This window comes from Echeneis naucrates, chromosome 11 (genome assembly GCF_900963305.1).
Source record: "Echeneis naucrates chromosome 11, fEcheNa1.1, whole genome shotgun sequence".
Taxonomy (NCBI): domain Eukaryota; kingdom Metazoa; phylum Chordata; class Actinopteri; order Carangiformes; family Echeneidae; genus Echeneis; species Echeneis naucrates.
Genome location: NC_042521.1, coordinates 8,402,212 through 8,422,543, shown reverse-complemented (window position 1 = coordinate 8,422,543; position 20,332 = coordinate 8,402,212). Strand labels below are relative to the sequence as shown.

Genomic DNA, 20,332 nt, shown 5'->3' with positions numbered 1-20,332 from the left:
AAAATATGTATGTCAAAATATGGAGATGGCAAATCTTGATTGAGAATTTTATTGTTTAAAGATATGCATGTACATGCACATTATAAAGCAAATAATTAGGAAATATATACTTTTTCCAAATAGCATACATTATTTCTGGCCAAGTTGGAAAAAAAAATAGACCTGGCACTAGTCTTCAAATAATAATATAAAACTCAAAGGAATTCAACACTGGGACCATAAACAATTTGGGAATATCCTGTAGCTGGAGGCCTTTTTGTGGCATTAAAACCTTCTCATTAATCAGAAACACTGCTGCTCTGGCAATGACCGCCTTCTCCCTGTCAGACAGCTGTTGCTGAGCTCGGCTGACTGAGATAACAGAGCAAACTGTGGTCAGGCTGAAAATTCACTGCAGATGCTGAACACAAGGCACACTATAACTGCACTCAGACACTCACGATGCTGATTGCTCTGGATAAGAAGGGTTTTATTGCCAACAGTGGCTGACAAGCCTACCAACTGTGCATAAACTTTACCAACTTCGAGACTTTGGCCACTTCAGGGAAATCTTTTCCAAATTCTGCCATTTTGGTCTAAATTAGTTCCCCATAATTAGGTTGAATCCAAAGTTGCATTGCCAGGACTTATCTGCAGAAGGAATTTTTCAACTTAATGGACTGAACTCTCGATGCATTTCAAAGTAGATTTCAAGGAACCATCGAACTCCATGAAAAGTACTGAGTGTCGTAGGCAAAACGCAGTGGCCTGAGTGCAGTCTTTGGTTGGCTAAAGAAGCTACAAGGAGGCCGAGTATTGAGCATCAGCTTTCGTGCATCCCAAGCATTTCAAGAGGCCAAAATTATGCATTCTCTTATGACTTTTATGTTTATCACTTGAAGACGTACAGAATGAGGAACATTAAAATGAAATTAAAAATACCAATAATACAAAGGATTTTTCCCCAGAAGGCACCGTGGGTCCAACAAATATAAAATTATTTGCATCAATCATTTAAAAGGATTTAAGAATCAACCATGAAACATATTGTATTTTCACTACTGAATATTAAACCAATGAAAGATGTGTGTGCTCTCATCGCACAAGAAACTTATTTTTTAGATAAAGTTTTTGTGTCTCCTTGACATTTGCTACTGTAGTATATTTACGTAACTTAAATTTTCTTATTGCAAATTTTTTTTGTATGGCTTTCCAGTTTTAGTGGCTGATTACTAAAACAAGCCCTATAGATTTTCATAAATGCTACAAATTTAACCTCTCCTCTTACAGGGAAAAACACAAAATTCCCTTTTCTCAAAATGGCAATCACAATTCCATGATATATTTAAAACATTTTTTTGCACTGGTGCAAGCACAAACAAATACTAGTACTGTAGATGTGGGCTAGTGAAGACTTATTTTAAGCAAAATGGCAATTTTAACGTACAATAACTGAACAGGAAGAAGGGCTAGAGTTTCCGTGTTTGTCAACACAATTCTCACCCAATTATACTAAAAGCTTTGGACCCAACACAGGGCTTCAACATTAAAACTAACTTTCCCAAAATGGAAAATAAAAATAAGTAAACACATAGCACAAAAACGAAGGGTCACATTTTAAACAAAAGCAATTATAATCACTTTTTATATATTTGATTATGGAAAAATAAAATCTGTTACTTTGTGAACTGGTCCCACTTATGTTTAGATGCTCAACAAAAGGTTCGACAATCCTTAAGCTGAGGTGTATCTCACCAGTAGGATGTCACAGAATGAAGTGGTGGCACAATGGTGGACCACAGTGATGACATCCTCCTCCCTGATACATGCAAACCCTGAAGAAAACCAGATTTTTGCAGTTGCGATGAAGGAAACATGGTGATGCTTGATAATAGCAGCTCGATTTAGAATAGAAAAGACATTTTACTCGCTTGCGTCCAGCTTTATCAGTTCTGCTTTTTCTGAGCATCAGGAAAAGGTTTGGAGCTTAAAAAAAAAAAAAGACCCATTTAGGGGTGCAGATTTAACATGTCAGACTCTCCAGGTGATCTAAAAGAAGGCCAGATTAATCTCTCAGCACTCCAACATCCTGCTTTTCACGTGTTCACAAACATTCAGCTCTACCTTCTTGTTGTTCCAGCTTCACTCACCTTCTTGTCCTGCCACTGAATGACAGAACCAAACTGTCGCCATTGACTGTACCGTGCTCCAGCTTACACTCAAATCCCTCTCCAGCTTAGACCTCAACGCTCTCTGACCTAAAGAGACTGACTTTACAAAATTTTCCCCCCTCCACAGAGGACCAAACACCTTGAACTTGACCACAAGCTTTGAAAGATGAATTGGCTGCTTTGCTCAAGAGAGAAATTAGATGATAAGGCTAATTGAGCTAGCTGTGGTGACAAAGCCAAACGCAGAAGGAGTGAAGAGTGGTGGCTCTAGATGTCTGTTTGTATACAGCGTTTCCTTGTCGGGCTAACAGGCTGTACAGCAGTGTTGTTGGTGGTCTCTTTCATGCTCTCACCCTCCTCTGGCTCCACATTGACAACTTCGGCAACAGCATCCTCACTGATATACAGGAATGCCTCGCTGCTCCCCTCTTTTGGCGAAGCAGGTGGAGATGCAGAATGCAGCAGGTGGTGGGTGAAGGCTGCGTGGGAACTCTGAGATGGATAATGCTCCAGACGGTCGTTCTCTACCTCAGGCATGGGTGTTATGGTGATGTCATTGAAGGCAGCCGCGGGATAGTGAGCGTGGGCATCCATTGGGGCAGAGCAGGCGCCGTGAGCTGGTCTTGAGGTTTCAGGGTCTGAACAACTGAGCTCTGATGAGAAGTGGCTGCAATGTGAGTCGGCCACAGAGGGCAGGCTGCCGCTCAGGGATGGAGAGTCGGACTCCGAGGAATTAGTGCTGTGCTGCTCCAGGAGCTGAGCATCCATATCTCCTTGTGCTGCACTAATTTTTGTTCCTCCCTTGCTGCCACGTGCTCTTTTCCAGAGCTTTCCTCTGCTTTTTTTGCCCCCTGAAGTAGATGGCTCCTTTGACCAGGGAGACGAAGGGCAGCACTGGTTGTCGTGTTGAGTACAGCAGCAGGTGGAGGGGCACGAGCACGTGCATGTGCCTCCAGTAGCTCCCTTGAGGCCAGCAATGCTACTGCTACAGCTCACTTCATCTAGGCTGCTACTGGCGCTGCAGTGTCTCACCTTCTCCTGTTTGGACTCCACATCTGCCTGAACTTCCAGACTATTGTCTCTGCAAAAAAGAAAAAAAAATTATGTTGTGCATCCAGATGTATTTATATGCAAATCACAAATCATAAAATATACACACACACACAGAGCAACAACAACAATGTACGCATGAGACAAATATTTCTGTTTCAACCAACCAAGTAGGGTGAAAATGTGTTGGTTTCTGACCTTTCCAGAGGCATATACGCATTGAGGATGGATCCTGCCATGGCCTTTGTGCTTGCGTTGTCACTGATTGTTCCAAGACTGACAGTGGCTGACTCGCCGCTCAAACTGCAGCGCTCCTTCTGGACATCAGCTTGCACTTCCATCCTGTGATAAACAATTGATGACAAAATGAGTTGTTGCATGCTTGTTGTGATAATTCATAAAAAAAAAAAGCCCTACCATCTTTTTGAAATGAATTAACTATGTTTGTGCAGTATCTCTGATGGTTATTCAGTCAGAATAGTTTTGGTGATTAAGTGGCACAGGCCCACCTGTTGTAGCAGCTGCCAGACAGACTTCCACTGATGCTCGTCCCAGCGAGGGCTGTGGTGCTGGCGTTATCGCTCATGTTGTCCCGCTGAGTGGAGCTCATGCCACAGCGCTCCATGTGACTGCCACTGACGCTGAGGCTCAGGCCTGTCAGACCGCCGACACTTGCTCCGTCGCCGATGCTGGGATTGTTGAGCCGTGTCTCTGCCACTGAGGTTGTGTCTGAAGAAAAGATTTGCAGGAAAAATGTGTCATTTTGTCTATTTATCAAGTTTATAGAGGATTGGACTGTCAGTGGAACAGATATCCTCAAGCTAAGAGGCAGTGTAATGTAGTCACAAAAAGTAACTGCTTGTTTGAGCAGAAAGGAGGCAGTGGAGAATTGAATTTATTCTTAAAATCTTTTATCTATAACTTCACTGACTTTTGCAACCTTTGAGATGTTGAATGAAACAACAGGTTGATAAATTCTATGGTGTGAATTCCAATCTTACACCTTATCATCCTGGGAAGGTCAAAGCCGCTGTCTCCTGGCTTCATAATTATCACTCAGTAGTGTCAGAAGCTGTGAGAAATACAATCCCTTTCTTTCAGCCCCTCCTAGAAAAAATACGAGTGCAACCTCACCAAGCCGTCAATGACTGACAGTGACAAATGCAGACCGACAGGAGAAACCAAAGACACACGGCTCCAATCCTTTTCTGCCATCAAGTATTTTGGCATTTCTCAGGCTATGAATAATCGGTGTGTACAAACAAAGGCTGCTGACAGACACAGGTGTAACTTCTACTTGCAAAAACAGACTTGGAAAATGTATGAGAGTGAACACATACATACATGAGGATGGATGGGATGTCGTATATAATAATAAACAATAATAAAACTTTCCATAATTACATTTCATGACATCTCTTTGAATGTGTTCTTATTCGCCTGATATGTATCAAATTTATTTGCCCCATTCTTTTGCCTCTTGTCATTTTTATGCTTCATCTGATCAGTCACTCACCTGTGGCTGCAGCCCCGCTGCCTATGTTGTCATTTTCATCATCAAACTCGATTCGCACCCCCTTGCCATTGCCGGCTGACACTCCACAGCCACCGCTCCGACACAGTGAGATCGGGACAACGCCATAGACATACGCCAGCATGATGGGAACACCGATGCCTACACAACACAATGTAAGCACACATTTTGTTTCACATTTTAGTTTAGTTGTAAACTATAAAATTAGTAAGTAACATATTTCTTTTCAAATGCTGTAAAGATGAAGATGATGTTTTCATACAGTAATCAGTTTCTGCTACTGGCCCACAGAGAAAATATTTATAAATTATTAAAGTGTAGATGAAACACAGATGGTGGGAGCAGAAAGCCAAGATTGAATGGCGAGAAAAACACTTATTTCTTACCCACGGTGACTGCAGCAACCACAGGCGATACGATCACAGACAGTGTGACACCACCAGCTATCACCAAGTTCCTCTTGTGCTTGGAGATGTCCTTGCCCTCATAGCGATTATGGATCTGAGGGGGGAAACTGATTTTTATTACTTGAAAAGCTTTTTTGTGTTCTGCTGCTGTTATTTAATCCTGGCGGACGTTCAGTTTACAAACAAGCAATGCAGGATTATGGCATATTTATCAATGACACAGACACATTTTTTTGATGCTGGCGCACTTCATATCAACAGCTCTCACCTTTCTGCCCACATAGACTGGAATGCCAATGATCATTGCGGGAACGGCGATGCCAGCGATAAGGGCGATACCCACAGGTGCTCCCACCAAAGTGCCAAGCTGCCAGAGAATCTTCTTCTTTCTGCTCCAGGGCTTCTTTCCCCAGAAAGTGCAGCCTGACGGACTGGGCGGGAACGAGAGAGGGAAAGAGAAGATTTGTCAGGTTAAACTCAGATAAGCAAATATGGTTTCAATAATCGTCTGAGAAAAAAACATTACTAGTTAACTTGTTAAATGGTAGATGTGTCCCATTTCAACAACTAACGCACAAAATAAGCACACACGGGGTTCTTATTGTGCTGTTGAAGCAAAATGACACCCAAGATCAAAGTATTTATTTAGAATTATAACTACACATTTTACAGTTGAAAGCTTTAGAAAGGAATCAGTCAATCGTACACTTCCACACTCATCAATACTTTAAGAAATTTGAATTGATAAAGAACAACTGTACTGACTACCAAGTGCAGAAACGCAGTTTTGAATACACTGGGCATTTTCTCTCACCTTAAATAGTGCAGGTCAGAGATCTCCTTCATGCACAACCAGCAAAACTCGCAGCCACAAACAGCGCAGGTCATGTGGTTACAGCTCCCATCATTCATTTTGATGATGTAGGCAGCACAACGAGGACATGGCTTGATGTCGTCACCTAGAGGGGGTTAGGTTAGGACATTTTGAACATGCAGTATCTTTGCAGTGTATGTTATGTAATGTGAAATCACCTGCACAGAACTATGAGAAAATAGCTGATGGCTGAAGGTACAGATGTGTGTCATTCCTTTTTCTGTGTGTGTATTTAAATACCAGAAAACTAGTCAGGTTACTCTGTGCATTTTCCTGTTACCTGCAGCTCCACTCTCCTGGCTGTAGCTGAGGGATGAAGACCTGAAACTCCTCAGCTGAAGGTTCTGGGCCCTTTGTTGCCGTGCATTGTCACATGTCTGGTTGGGATGCCACAGCTGTTTGCAGTGGTAGCAGAACTCTGTCCCACAGCCCTCACGGCCACAGGTGATCTTTGGGCAGCTGGCACAGCCAAATGCAATGACCGCGTAACTACGAGAGCAGAAATACAGCCAATAAGATGGTGCTATAGTTGCTAGTAAGAGATCACGGATGCAGTAGCTCAGCAGAACACTAGAGGTCAGCACGGCTAAAATAGAAAGTAAAGGAACAGGAATGGAAAACCCTGGGGGAAATTTCTGGGGAAATCTATTGTGCTTAAATAAAAGATTTCACAGTGTCCACTGATACTATTTACATCTTTAGCAGCATGTGTTTGTTACATAAACACAGCAGATGAGCTGACTTTCCATGACAACTCCACCAATGAGCTCTGTTACGGTAAAATCAATGAAGGGACAATCAGTTCCACACGACTACATGTGACCATGGCGCACCTCATCAATTATTACAACCAGTTTAAAAGCTATTTTTAAAAATAATCCAGCAGAACAGGGGGCATCTCCAACAATGGTTTGATTTTAAGCACTTAGATCTAATACAACTAGACAAACTGTTGGAGTAATCATTTCAATCCTAGCTGACTTGCTGACTCACAAACCTGCTTGTATCCCCTTAACATGAATGATGATGCAATTATTAATTCATTTTGATAACCATAGCAGGGTTATCATGGTAACATTAGACGCAGCAATCAGGAAAAACAAACACTGACTGACTCACAGAACAACTGACAATCAGTGCTGGCACTGTCGAGGGAGATCTTTGTGTGCAAAAGCATGAAAGCCCAGTGTGAGAGTCCAAATCATCCGCTCACACGCTGTAAAATACAATAAATCTACATTCACAAGTGTAATTCTGAAGAGCAAAGTCTACAGCAAGACAGAGCTGCTTATTCAGCTCAGCACAAATTCCCCAAAAATTATTTACGCCAAGTAAGCAAAAATGATGGCATCAGCTGCTTTAGACACCACAGCTGTTGGCTCATCCAAACAGACACACACACATATAGCAGTTAACTGGGTAAGGATTTTAGTTGAAATGAGATAAGAATTTATTCAGACAGACACACTAACATCAGCTGATACCAGGCAACCAACAGACAAAACTGGTAGTTATGTCAAAAAGATCTCCTCAACTCAATGTCAGCAGTGGCCGTGCTGAGTATGTTAAAAAACATGAACCAGTAATTACTTTCCTTGGGTCAAATCACAGAATAATATAAAATTAGAGTATACCTGCATGGCTTGGCCCAGGCATTATTAAATGCATCATAAATTCATCAATCAAATAACATTAAACTAAAAGCACTTTTAAAAGAACATCAAATGCCAAAAATGCCAATTCATGTAAAATCCACCAAAGCTGCTCAGTCGCACACAAATCTAAACCAGAAATTTTGCACAATTATGTTACAACTTTGACTGGTTTTAAACAGAAGGGATCTTTGTCAGGAGGAGGTTAATTTCATGAAAAACGTTCAATTCAAATACAAAAGTGAGGTTGAAGTAACTATAAGGTCTCAATTGCACAACATCCAATTATATTTTTGGGTGATTTTCATGTTTCTGGTGTCCAATGGAGGAAGCAAAAATGAATCACTGCATAATGAAGAAATGCTGCTATAAAGATCTGAATTTGACACTGCCCACACTAACTGACTATATATGACAGTCCAGTAGACCAACTCAAAAATATAAAATCTATAGATGTCATAGACTTCTCCCTTCATGCAGAGGATTCTTGGAGGTAACAACTTAAACTGCTGTGATGAACAACAAAGCACAGTCACGTGCAAATGCAGTCACACAACAATCAACAGCTAGAGCATTAACCAGCAGAGACGGTGGCAGTGAGCCAGAGCTGTTTGAAGGAATGGAGCAAGAAGAGCTGAAACAAGCTCATGAAAGAGCCATTATTCTCACAGACAGGGTCAGCAGTGTTGATGAAACAAAGCCATGAGAGAGTAAAGAGTAAAACCAGTGCCCAGTTCAGCCATTACTCAAAACTGGACGAGAGGCGATAACTGAATGATGCTGATGTGATGAAGACCCTGATCTGACTCTCACCTAGACCGTCAACTCCAAAGAAGGAAACCACAAAACCTATATCTCGCTGAAGCATCAGGCACACAACAGCCTATTTAGGGAAACCATGTCAGACCTCAAGATAATGTTCTACTAGGCCACAATCCCCTATTCAATAGCTTTTATTTGCTTTGATTAACTTTTGTTTACTTTGTTGAAATGTCAAGTTTCAAAGTGCTTGACTGTAGATACAATACGTTGATGTTGATGTTGATTCAGACAAATCACTTGTAACTTTTCTCAAAATGCTTCCTATCTGAATTATATTTGTTGTTGTTTTTGATTATTCATTGATTATTTTTAATTAAGAGATGAATGGCAATTAACAGAAGTGATTTAAAATTATACACAGCAAAAATATTAATTTATTTAACTCTCTCACAGAGCAATAACATAAATCCTTTTTTCTTTATGCTATTTATGCTCCTGTATTTAACGATGTAAGTGTTTTATCCTGTGACCAGTATGTGCCTTGCAGAATGACAGACATGCTCCGATGACAACAGGCCTCATCCTTCATTTGCTGGTCACGTCTTTTTTCAGCTGACTCATTAGGCTGATAGAATAAACAGGTCCTTTACCGCTATGAGCTATTTATATCCTGGGCATCAATGCTGAAGCTAGGCTGAACTTCAAAAGGCCAGATTACAGCCTCTGAGTTTCCTTGATGTCGTTGCTTCATGTTATTTTGGGACTTGTGTATTGGTTACCTCAGATGAAGAGAACATCAAGCACATCTTGAAAAATGTCAAAGACACTTTGGTCGCAGTCTACGCGGAAATAATCTCACCGGCCTGAGCTTTTTATGGCAAACTACCTTAAATATACTCACAAAATTTTTGTAAACTTACTGCAAAGGGTTTGTGCTACATCTCAAGTAGGCTAAAAGCGCTTTAAAGCATCAAGTTGCCCTTATCTCCTGATGCTGAAAAGGTCAAAGCTTCCACTTTGATTGGGGTTTGGGATTTTTATAGAGAGCCTGCATAATCCCACCACCATGCTTCTTACCCGCAGTCTGGGGCAGGACACCAGCGGCAGTCAGGTTCGGCCACCAACCACCTCCTCAGCATGAACTCCTCATACTTCTCCATCAGGTTCACATCTCCCAGGATCATCCGAATGTCATGGGGATTGAATCGCTCTGAACACTCAGGGCAGCTGATGTTGACACGAGACTCTGATATCTCGATACGCAGATACTGTCGCAGGCAGTCGGCACATGAGCGGTGGTGACAGGTCATGATTTCTGGGAAGTGATCGCGTGAATGGCGAAGTAGGCACAGAGGGCACTCAAGCAGCTCGGATGAAGACCCTAGCACTGATGAAGTTGATGTTACACCCGGTGCAGAGTGGGAAGAGGTTTTATCATTGAAGGCCTCTGACTGCACAATCTCAGTGCTGACAATGCCGTCCACTCCTGCTCCAGCTTGGAGGGTCCTTGATTTTCGCTTGGGGTCACGGTCAGGCCGTTGCCGTCGCACAAAAAGGGAGTGGAGGGACAGGCGCCGCTTCTTGGGGGTCTTCCTAACTGAAGGGAGGCTGACTGAGGAGGCAGCAGAGTGAAGATCTCGCTCTGAGCCTGTGCTGCCATGATGTTGCTGGTGCAAGCTGCTCATCACGCCGGAGGGGCACTGCTGGGGTTAGCGTCAGAAATCACCACATCAGATGACAGTGGAGGGGTAGAGAGGGGGCCAGGCTGAAGGACAGGGTGGTCAGGGAGGGGACCTGGGCTGCTGTTCGCTAGGACATAGTGGTTTAAAGCTGGTATAGGAGGTCTTGGAGTCAGTGGCTGGGTCTGTCCCAGGTTTAAATCACAGTGCTTCTGTTGAGGTTGAGGTGCAGATGGAGGACACTGACCTGAGAAAGACATGAAAATAAGGTACTGAAACACAGCTGAATGGATAAATTTTTAATGTACTGCTCAAAAAACAGACACATTTGGGAGAAATATGGAATGGTCTGTCCCTCATGATCAACTGCTGGGATGACAGTGAAGACTGGACAAAATCATCCCACTAAGGTGTGAGTCTCTGCGTGATCATTTTTGGCTAACTGCAGATTTCTTCTGCAACGTGTGTATACAAGTTAGTGTACTCACATAAATGACTGCAGTCATTCCCTAGAGAGTGTATTAGTCAAGTGAAGGCAAAACAATGTGTTTTCCCACCCTAGAACTCAGATGTGGCCACAGCTGTGTCAATGTGAGTCAAGAGCCGCTGCACCTTCCCTAAAGTGCTTCCACATGTTCACAATTGAATGTGAACAAGTTTGTGGCAACTAATCATCTGTGAGGCCAGTTCGTGAGTGCATATACAGATTGTCACAATTCTGTCCTGCAGATGTAGATCCACGCCAAAGACCTTTAGGTAACAAGAAGGAAATTTTCTGCTCCTGGGCATGGTTCTGCGTAGGCGTCAATGGAGTTCACAGATGCCAACCCAGCTGATTAATTTACATGTTTTGGGTAAACAACTCAGTTCTGAGACTGACTGGTGGCAGGAGCTGAATAAAATGACAGCTTACACTCTGTATCATGTCTGCAAGCTCTGTGTCAGCGTGTATATTAGGTGAACTTGTCAGCAGAACAAATGACTACTCTCAATAGCCAATACATCCACTGCACAGTGGAAAGGTCTTGAAATTTTTAAATCCTAACAGATGGTGGAAAAAACTGCATCATCCTTTTAACAGCAGCCAGATTTGAAAACAAAATCAAACATGCTGGCCAATGACAACTTGAACTAATCATGAAGCTTCAATTCAAAGCCTGTGGACTGAAGATAAAGACTAGAACTGATTTTTTGTGGGTCAGTAGAAAGTACATTGCATCTCTAAAACCAGACAGCCATATCAAGTTATAATTTTATGCGTAATTATGTGATAAGTTCTCATCTCACATGGTGAAACGCAATGTTCATTTGTCTTAACAATGTTAAAATCATCTTTAATTTGGAAACAGAATGGTCAGCAGGATGCACTGAATCCCAGATTAAGAGGATTAAGAAAGCATGTTCTTCAGTTTAACTTCATGCTATGTTTAAACTGTGCTCGGAGCTGTGGTTCCTGATGCATCTTATCAAAACCTTCAGCATAACACCAAATAAGCATCATGGTGGGAAAAGCAAGATTTTCCCAAGAACTGTGTGTGAGATTTTGTTTGTTTTCCATTAGGGACAAATTTCAGGAATAGTGCAGTGGAAGCCAGGAGGTAACTAATAAACAAGCTCATTACAATTCTCAACCGGGGCGGCTATCCTGAAAAGTGCAAATGTTTAGTCTAATAGCCTACAAACCTGAGTCTGACCAGCTGCAGTTTTTCTCTCCTCAGAACATGCAGGCAGCAGTTAACTTTGCTTCCACTGCTTTGGTGTTTGAGGGGACTCTGGTTGATGATTTTTGCCTTTGTTTATGTCGTGTCTTGTGTCTTGTTTATGTTTATGTTTGTGACGATTGTTTTCTTTGAGGTACGGAAAAAAAACAAAGACCCTTTAAATTTCAATCAGTGCTCCTGAATTGTGAGTTAATTTTGGGCTCTGACTTTATCATGGTTTATTACCATGATCTTGATAATAACAAGAGCAACATAAAATGCAGGATCTGTAAAAGTCTAGTGCTAATACCTCTAAGAAGGTCAGATTTTACTATGTACAACTATGTACAGTTGTGTTAAACATTTAAATTCTTCATTTTTTTATTTCAAGCTGTAGCATTACAGGACAAATATGGCCAATTGACAGGTGATTTAATCTCAAGACGACTTTTGAGACCCAATGAGGTCAGAAGTAGCAGTTACTCAAAGACACAATATAGTTAGAACACTCAAATTATAGCAATAAACATTAGCTCAAAGCAAATATTGCCATAACCAGAAACCCTAATTTGCCACACTGAGGCAAAACTGGCAATGAATAAACTGACGTTGAAAATCTGCGTCAGTAAATGTCGTCATCAGAAAAGATGCTGCTTTTACACAAACAAATGGTGTCACTTTAGAGGAAAGAGTTTAGACGCTGCAACATACTTAAATTAAACACAGCCAAGAAACTTTCTCATCTGCTACAGTGTAACTTGTCTTTCAGTCATTTTCCTTTATGAACTCATTATTTATAGAGCATTTCTTTAATTTAAGTTCTCCTTTTAGCAAAAGTGGACATTACCAAAAGCTGGCCAACCTTTGGTATAAATAAAAGTACTCGTTAGGTAAAATATCAATCACGAAACAGAACACATGATGGAAATGTCACTCAAAATTGAGAAAAAGTTAATAAAATAAACAAGATACAATAAAGCATTGGATATAGGGGGCTACATGCTACAAAGCAGTCCCATAAAGCTGAATATACAAATTTAGTTCATGTAATGTTAATTATTCTATTTAACCATGAACTGAAGTTAAATTAAATCTCTGAAAACCATATTCACATGTTTTTATCACACTTACGTACTGGTCCCAAGTTGTAGATAATGTCTTTTAAAAGTTGGTTCAGAACGTTTAAAAGCCACATTTAATTACTTGTAAATCAAGTAGGGACATCTGAAAGACCAGCCGTGGTTAAAGTGAAACAACATGATTTGCGATGACTCAGACATTTCAGTGATACTTGAGAGTAATTACTCCATGACACATATCAAGTATCACCAGGAGCTCATGGCCACAATAGGTGAGTTTCCGCTGCAAGGGACTTTCCGTTGGGACTGGGAAGATTTTTGTCAGTTCCCCAACTTGCACTTTCACTTGAGGTACTAAGGTTTAAACGAGGCCCCCGAAAAAAGGTTCTACCCGCAAAAAAGTCCCCGCGCAGAGAGTTCTACTTTCGGCATGTTCTGTGGCCCTTGTGGTACGACTGGACTGAATGACAGGTGATTAGTGACTTTCACTGGAGTTTTCTCTCTACATACACCCAACAATTTCAAAACCCGAAACTGCCCAAACGTGGCTTTTTTTGTGTGATTTGCAGCCATCAATAACCATGACAGAGCAAGATCAGTGGACTGATGAAGTCCAGGCTTTGTTTTTCTGTACTGGCTTGCACCAAAGTGATGTTGACGGCAACTGTTACATTAACCACTTAATCAGCTTAATGTTTGCAGAGTTTTGCCCCTCCTGAGGAAACAAGTCACCTTATGCTACAGGAAGTTTTACCACAGGAAAAAAAATCCCTGGATATCAGCTTTTGGGAAATTAGAGTTTCTGGATCTTTGGGGGGGGGGCGGTGGACATTAACTTGTGTCTTTTCCACATCAATGCTCAATAATGTACCAGGTCAACACATCGATCATGTGAAGAGGAAACGATGTCAAGACAGAGAAGAAATTTCCAGCAACCCATAAGTCAACATGAAATTACACTCCCAAGGCATAATTAAACTGGAAAAGCCTGTCTCTGCACTATACAGAGAGTGAGTGGGACTTTCCATGTGACTGTGGTCAGTGTGTGCATGAGTGTTTGTTTGAGTGTTTGTGTGTGTGTGTGCGTAGACACATGCATATATTCAAATTCTATGGCTCAGGGGCAATCACATGCAACCACAGCTCACACACTGGGATGGTGTCCCAGTTCCTGAGATGACCTGGGGGCAGGAAGCCTACTGCTGCTGAATAAATGGCTCTGACGTTCCATCAACTCTCAAGTGAAAGAGGTTGCATCAGCTGATTGTACAGTATTTTAGATTACCTTTGAAATTTGGATTGTGATTCAAAGAGGCGATTTTCTCCTCAAGAGACAGGTCAATGCCAAATCTGTTTTGGTTTTTTTTTGGTAAGCGACACTCTAATTAACAAGATAGACAGCGGAAAATATAGTAATAAAACATGTGACTTAGGCTGTAAGGGTTTTAACAAGCATAGCCCTGCAGACCACAGAGCAATAACACGTTGGCTGCTACACTGAAATAAACAAAATGAGTCCAGGTCTATTGCCTATAATCTTGCAAAGGGACAATTAGGTGCCAAATTGAAATGGAACAATTTATGTTACAGGTCTGTGACTTCACACATGCATTTTAAACCCAGACTCAAAACTACCATATGTAATTTTTCTTGACTAATAACATGTTATAAATAGAAAATGCATTTGTCCAAAAGAAGCATCCCACCCAGAGTGGGCAACAAATTGGCAACATTTCTAATTGTAATTTTCCTAAGTAAACAGATGGGCTGTAGCCAAGATAAAACTATGCAGCGATAAATGTGTTCCCTCTGCCAATGCAAATTTTTTACTAGAAACATGTCAGTAGTAAATGCATGAATTTATGTTGACCGAAATATGTAACATCTTCTCGTGAGATGCTTCCAGATAAAGTGACAGAATTATATCAGTGTCTTTAAAGCACCTCCCTCCCCCCAAAACCCCACAATCATACGAGGCTCAACCGCAAAAGGAATTACAGCTATGTATTGGATTCAACATCCACTGTGATGCTTTAGTTGACGTTTCCCAAATAATAAGTACAGTATGCAAAGACACCAATCAATGGTATCTGATGGCTTCATTTGACAGTGTACAGGAATGTAGGATTGAACCATGTGACCTCCCAACTAGGTGTTATACCTATCACACTGTATAATAACTACTTAATAACTACTAAGTAAACGAAAACTGATTCATATCACACCTTTGTGGCATTCAAGCAAAGGTCACAGTCCTATAATTTAAACTGAGACAACTATCACTCTGACTTTGGCATTTCCTGTATGTTGACTTGGACTTTTTTTTGGAATATACAGCTACTAGTTTGGGCAACTTTGAACCACCTGATGTCTCAATCTCAATGAAGATGCTACACTTTGGAAAAATACACAATATCTGACCCCAATCCCCATGCCACTGTCAGTCTATCCGGGTCGGATTTATGTAATCAAAAGTATTCTCCTGCCTCACGATTTCTCAAAGTGGAACTTGAATCTAAGTAAAGAGGCGAGGATTAATAGAAATGCCTACCTGCTAAGAAATCACACATACGAACAACTTTCGTGTCTGGAAATGAGTAGCTCAAAGTGTTCATCACGTACACTAATTTCCGGTGACATTCCAGCCCAAGGCCAAACTTCCTGATCATGACAATGCATTCAGTTATTATGACTTTGGACAAAGGAACAGCCCAGAGAATGAACAACAAATTACAGAAAGCCCTTTTTTTTATAACTTTGTTTAGCACACTGAGTGTATAGTTCTTTTTTAAGCTCTTGTTGTTTCCAGCATGATCACTCTGAAGCTAATCCATTTTGGAAAAAGTTAGTTAGTCTACGTATCAGGTGTAGGCCAACTTTCTGCCAGTTAGGCAATGTAATAACCCAGTACCTTAGTGAATCTCTATTTAGTCCATTATCTTCCAGCCAAAGCTTTATAATAATGTCTGATGAGATTGATGCTGGAGTGAATGCTTTTCAGTCCTATTTACTAAACAGTCAGATTTACAGCCAACAGGGGAAGGTATTTTTCCATTGTGCCTCGTGCATTTTGATGAGGCAACAGTTTTATTCAAATGTAAGGATCATCAAGACTAAGGATGCAACTGGGGATGCAATGCTTGTAGCTAATTATCTATTAATAACATAGTATATCATGCCAAAAAGCAATTTGAATATGAGAGTCAATACATTTGTATTTTCACCACAGATACACACACACTTTCTGACTTGTGTTTGAACAGAGATACTTGACGTACCAAGAGACACATTGCCTGCTACATCAAGGTATGTTTATATTGAACAATTAAGTGCAGATAAGGAATAATAAAGGAGAAGAACTATATAATGGATTTATTCTGAGTTTAAATGTTGCTGCTTATTCATCTTAAAGCGTTTACTCGACCCCTCTATGCACTTCCTTTTTCCACCAAGCCAGGACACCAGCAGCAACCAGCAATTTATTTGCATACAGTAATAAACTTAAAATAAATATGTTATTTATATTGGATGGTTCAAATATTTATTTTTGGATGTTTAATATGTCGGGGAAATTTGCAGTTTCTTTTACAATAGCCATGTATAGCAAAGCATTTCCAGGTCATGTAAACACCAGTCTTGGCAGTGGCCACTACACCAATTTTGTCATATATTCCGCACGGTGGGTATGAGCTGCAAAAGGAGCTGTGTGTTCAGCTATGGGCCATTACCAACCCTGAGCTAATGTTTTTTCAAGAGAGTAGCTTTAATGACATGAAAATTTTCCAGGCCAAAACAGAGCCCCCTCCATGACAACTGGAGCATTTCAGGCTCCAACTATTTCTCAATATTGGATTTTGCTGAATGACCTGACCAAAGAGGTTTTAAGCTGTCCTGAGTGTGGGTCCTCAAGATGTTGAGGACCCACACTCAGGCATTCAAGTGGTCCATCCACCCATCACAGTTGAGCTAACTCTCTGTGCCTAAGGTTAATAGTTAAGCCATGGGGAATCTCTGCTTGGTACAAACATACCAAGCCAAACTCCAATAGAAAAAAAAATACAATGACATCTAGTTCTTTATCATCATTCAGCCCCTCCAATGTTTCAAACCAAATGTTCAATAAAATTCTGTTTTACTGAAGGACGATGTGACAGGTAATTAGCCAATCCACTCCATCAGCTCTTTTTATGGTGCATGCCCCAATCATTACATACCATGTGAACCTCCTCCCTGTCTATCTTTGCTGCTAAAAGCTTTTCACTGCAAAACAGTGGGGTAGCAGGAAGCAGATGGAAGCCCTGTTTTATTCTGTGCTTCACTGAAGGAGGAAGGAGACACCAACAGCTATTCATAATTCACCAGCATTGCTGGGACTCGCAGTTCAATCACAGCCAAGCATGCATTGATTGACTGCCAATTGTTTGGATATTTGATGAGACAGAGAGAAACTTGTGAATACAATTGAATGCTGTGCCTTGTTTATAAGCTCCATATAAACACCACATAAAAAGCCTAGCAACTACATTGCCTTTGGAGCCCACGTGTTCATATGTACTGATTATAATCTTAACCCTAGAAATAAAAATGGTTGTGGTCAGAAAACTTTGTTGCCAACAACGATGTAAGATTGTCTTCTTAGTCACATACAAGAGAAAAATTTGTAAACTTTCAAAACCCATTTCTCTTGTGCCAAAATGCTGACGAATTGACTAAAATTAATGAAAGTTTGGATAAGTGTCCACCTTCTCGGATAGGAAATTTTCTTTTTTTCAATTTTATTTGATTCAAAGCTCATAGGTCTTGTGTGTCTGCGTCAGAGATAGCTGTCAGTCAATGATGCAGTCACATCAATAATAGAGGGGCGATGGATGCTGGACTATCTAAATACAGTTTAAAATAAAATTATTAGATTTGTTATAAAGCAAAGAAGTTTTTTATCCAAAAAGCAGACATCAAAGAGCAAGTTTTTTGATACTTCCTTAAACGGGGGCTCAGGGCAACTGACCAAATGTAGGTCAAGTAACCTTACACTAGTTTAGCATTTCTAACCCAGTTGAAATTGAAAGATAATTAGGTGACTGCCAGGAGGGGTGATTCCATTATAACACCAGCAAATTGCAAGTGAAAAATGCATCGGCAAAGTTACATGTTTCATTGTTCCACTCAGCAAGTGTGAGAATGAGATAGGTAGGGAGTGAGAGCAACAGATCATGAAGAGGAAGAAATGCACTGTGACTCATTGACAGAATGCCCTACAAGTGATTCATATTTACTAAACATGCATGCTGTAAAAGTGGTCAAATCAATAGTTATCACAGAGGGACTGTGCCTCTCAATTTATATCTTATCTATTCACACGTATTTTTATGTTGTCTATGCTATAAAGTAACAAAAGAAAACATGGCAGGTGAACAATTTCATTTACTGAACTACATTCAGCAACAGGACATGATACATTCACTCTCAGACATAAAACAAACTTCATATTACATGAAGATCACTTACTTTAAAAATGTTAACCAGTAATTATTGGATATCAAAACTAGGACATCACATGATAGTGTAGGGAGGCTATTCAGTGTATTCTTACATTTAAGAAATGCACTATTGAAATTCTTACCTTGTTAACCAGGACCAACAGTGGACCAAGAGTTGATTCATACTATTTAACACTTTTACGAGTTTATATCACATTTACAGCTGTTTTACCATGTTGTCATTTCACAGGTATCCAGGTAATGTTTTCCCACAGGATGAGCTATAATTCTCCAGTTGATGACCACTTATAATTGCTGATAACTACCTTGCAGTGTGTTTTTATGAAGCACATTGAATTTAAAATCGAAATCACAAATGATAAATTGGATGGCTTACAGCAAAATGAAGGTAAAGTAAATAAGGATTACTCATTCATGGAGAGAAATGTGTAATTGCTTATATTTATTCTATGAGCCACTGAGCATTATCTTCTTTGGGCTTTTAAGACAAACTAACTAACCAAATGAGAACACTGCATCAATACAAAAACCCCCTCCAACCCACAGATGTTTATAAGAAATGACTTGTAACGATAATGTTAAAATCCTCAAGAATTGGGGCGTTAGGGCACACAATGATTCACCTGAGGATCGGGACAGCATAACCCCGACTTTGTTTACACTTCTTACCTGGCTATCCAGGGTTAGCCTGTTAGCTAACGAGATTAGATTTGGCTAACAGGAAGCTAGTGACCAACTTTAATCGCCCAGAGAGTTACTGACTAGCTCAACTATGGCGTTCACTCGCTTGTTGGACAGTGAAATCGAAACCACTCTTTATCTTATTTGACCCTAACGGTCATAAAATTTCATTTTGGTGTTTCATAAGGGGAATTTCTTTAGTACCGAACTTCAACGAGAAGAATTTACATGCTAACAAAGCTAAAAAAAAAAACTGCTAGCCTCCGTACAGGAGGAACTTCTGATCTCTGTGATATTGGGCAAACGCGGACTACTTCTGCTTACAAAAATCCTTCTTCTACTCACTCACTGTTAGATTTCCAGTGTTGTTTTTCTTCTTTTACGCCATTACAGCCGTGTACACCGCTGTTTCCATTTCCCAGTAAATCGTAGGTAATGTATTGCAGGAAACTTCGCAGGACAGTCAGGGTACATTCCCCGACCGAGCCTGACTGTAGTCGTCAAGTCAGAGAACAAAAAGACCAAAACATCCGGTCCCCGCTCGCAGAGACTTGCTTTTCAAAATAAAACATACATCCGTCCAGTTTCAATAGCTCGATCAGCATCGTGGCCACTTCTTTAATAATGTAAGCAATGCATGAACAAAGTGAGCCCTGATGTTTGTAAAAGTCAACAATTTTGATACAGATGGGACTACTTCATTAATCCCGCTGAAGCTTGTGAAACATAAAAAGTGGAGGCAAATCTGCCATATTTGCTCTTGTTGCATTCAAATGCCATTTCAGGATCATCTATTTTAAATTAAATTACATGATATGTATAATTCGTCTGCTGTCCCTCCATCACTTCCTGTGCTTTTGTGTGTTAGACAAATCGTTCAACCGGAAGTTCTCTTCCCAATAGCAGCTGTGACTTGACACGTCGGCAGTCGACTGTTCGGCTCATGCAGGAAAGGCTGCCATCGTGTGGCTCCTCCACAAGCTGAAACTACATCAAGCTCAACTTAGTCCGCACTGTGTCATACTATAACTTGGCATTTTTATGATCACACACAACTGGAAAGAGTTGATATTTCTCAAGTGTATTTCTTCCTTAACTTAAACCCAATTTAAAATAATGTTCAATGGGCTCAGGCTATCCAATCTGTACGAAGTGTGTGTTCATAATCAGTCAAGGGGATGATCGCATCACTGTAGGTGTCTTTATGCCTCAGACATGTTCAGATCTGTTCACAATTTAACCAAACAAACACTTTCTCGAGACCTT

General features: G+C 40.6%; 1 protein-coding gene across 2 annotated transcripts; it reads right to left on the bottom strand.

Moving 5' to 3' along the window:
- Positions 1-20: 20 nt before the first annotated feature.
- Positions 21-19,557, bottom strand: LOC115051169 (E3 ubiquitin-protein ligase RNF19A-like). Of its 2 annotated transcripts, none has more exons than XM_029514498.1 (10): positions 19,412-19,557; positions 9,507-10,355; positions 6,296-6,504; positions 5,956-6,100; positions 5,410-5,572; positions 5,121-5,235; positions 4,717-4,875; positions 3,710-3,929; positions 3,399-3,542; positions 21-3,231 (listed from the first exon to the last, which is right to left on the bottom strand). In XM_029514498.1, the coding sequence occupies exons 2-10, from the start codon at positions 10,112-10,114 to the stop codon at positions 2,418-2,420; spliced, it is 2,577 nt and encodes an 858-aa protein (XP_029370358.1). In that variant the 5' UTR covers positions 10,115-10,355; positions 19,412-19,557; the 3' UTR covers positions 21-2,417. The 2 variants fall into 2 exon arrangements, with proteins under 2 accessions (XP_029370358.1, XP_029370357.1); XM_029514497.1 differs by having other exon boundaries at positions 19,416-19,557.
- Positions 19,558-20,332: the final 775 nt, after the last annotated feature.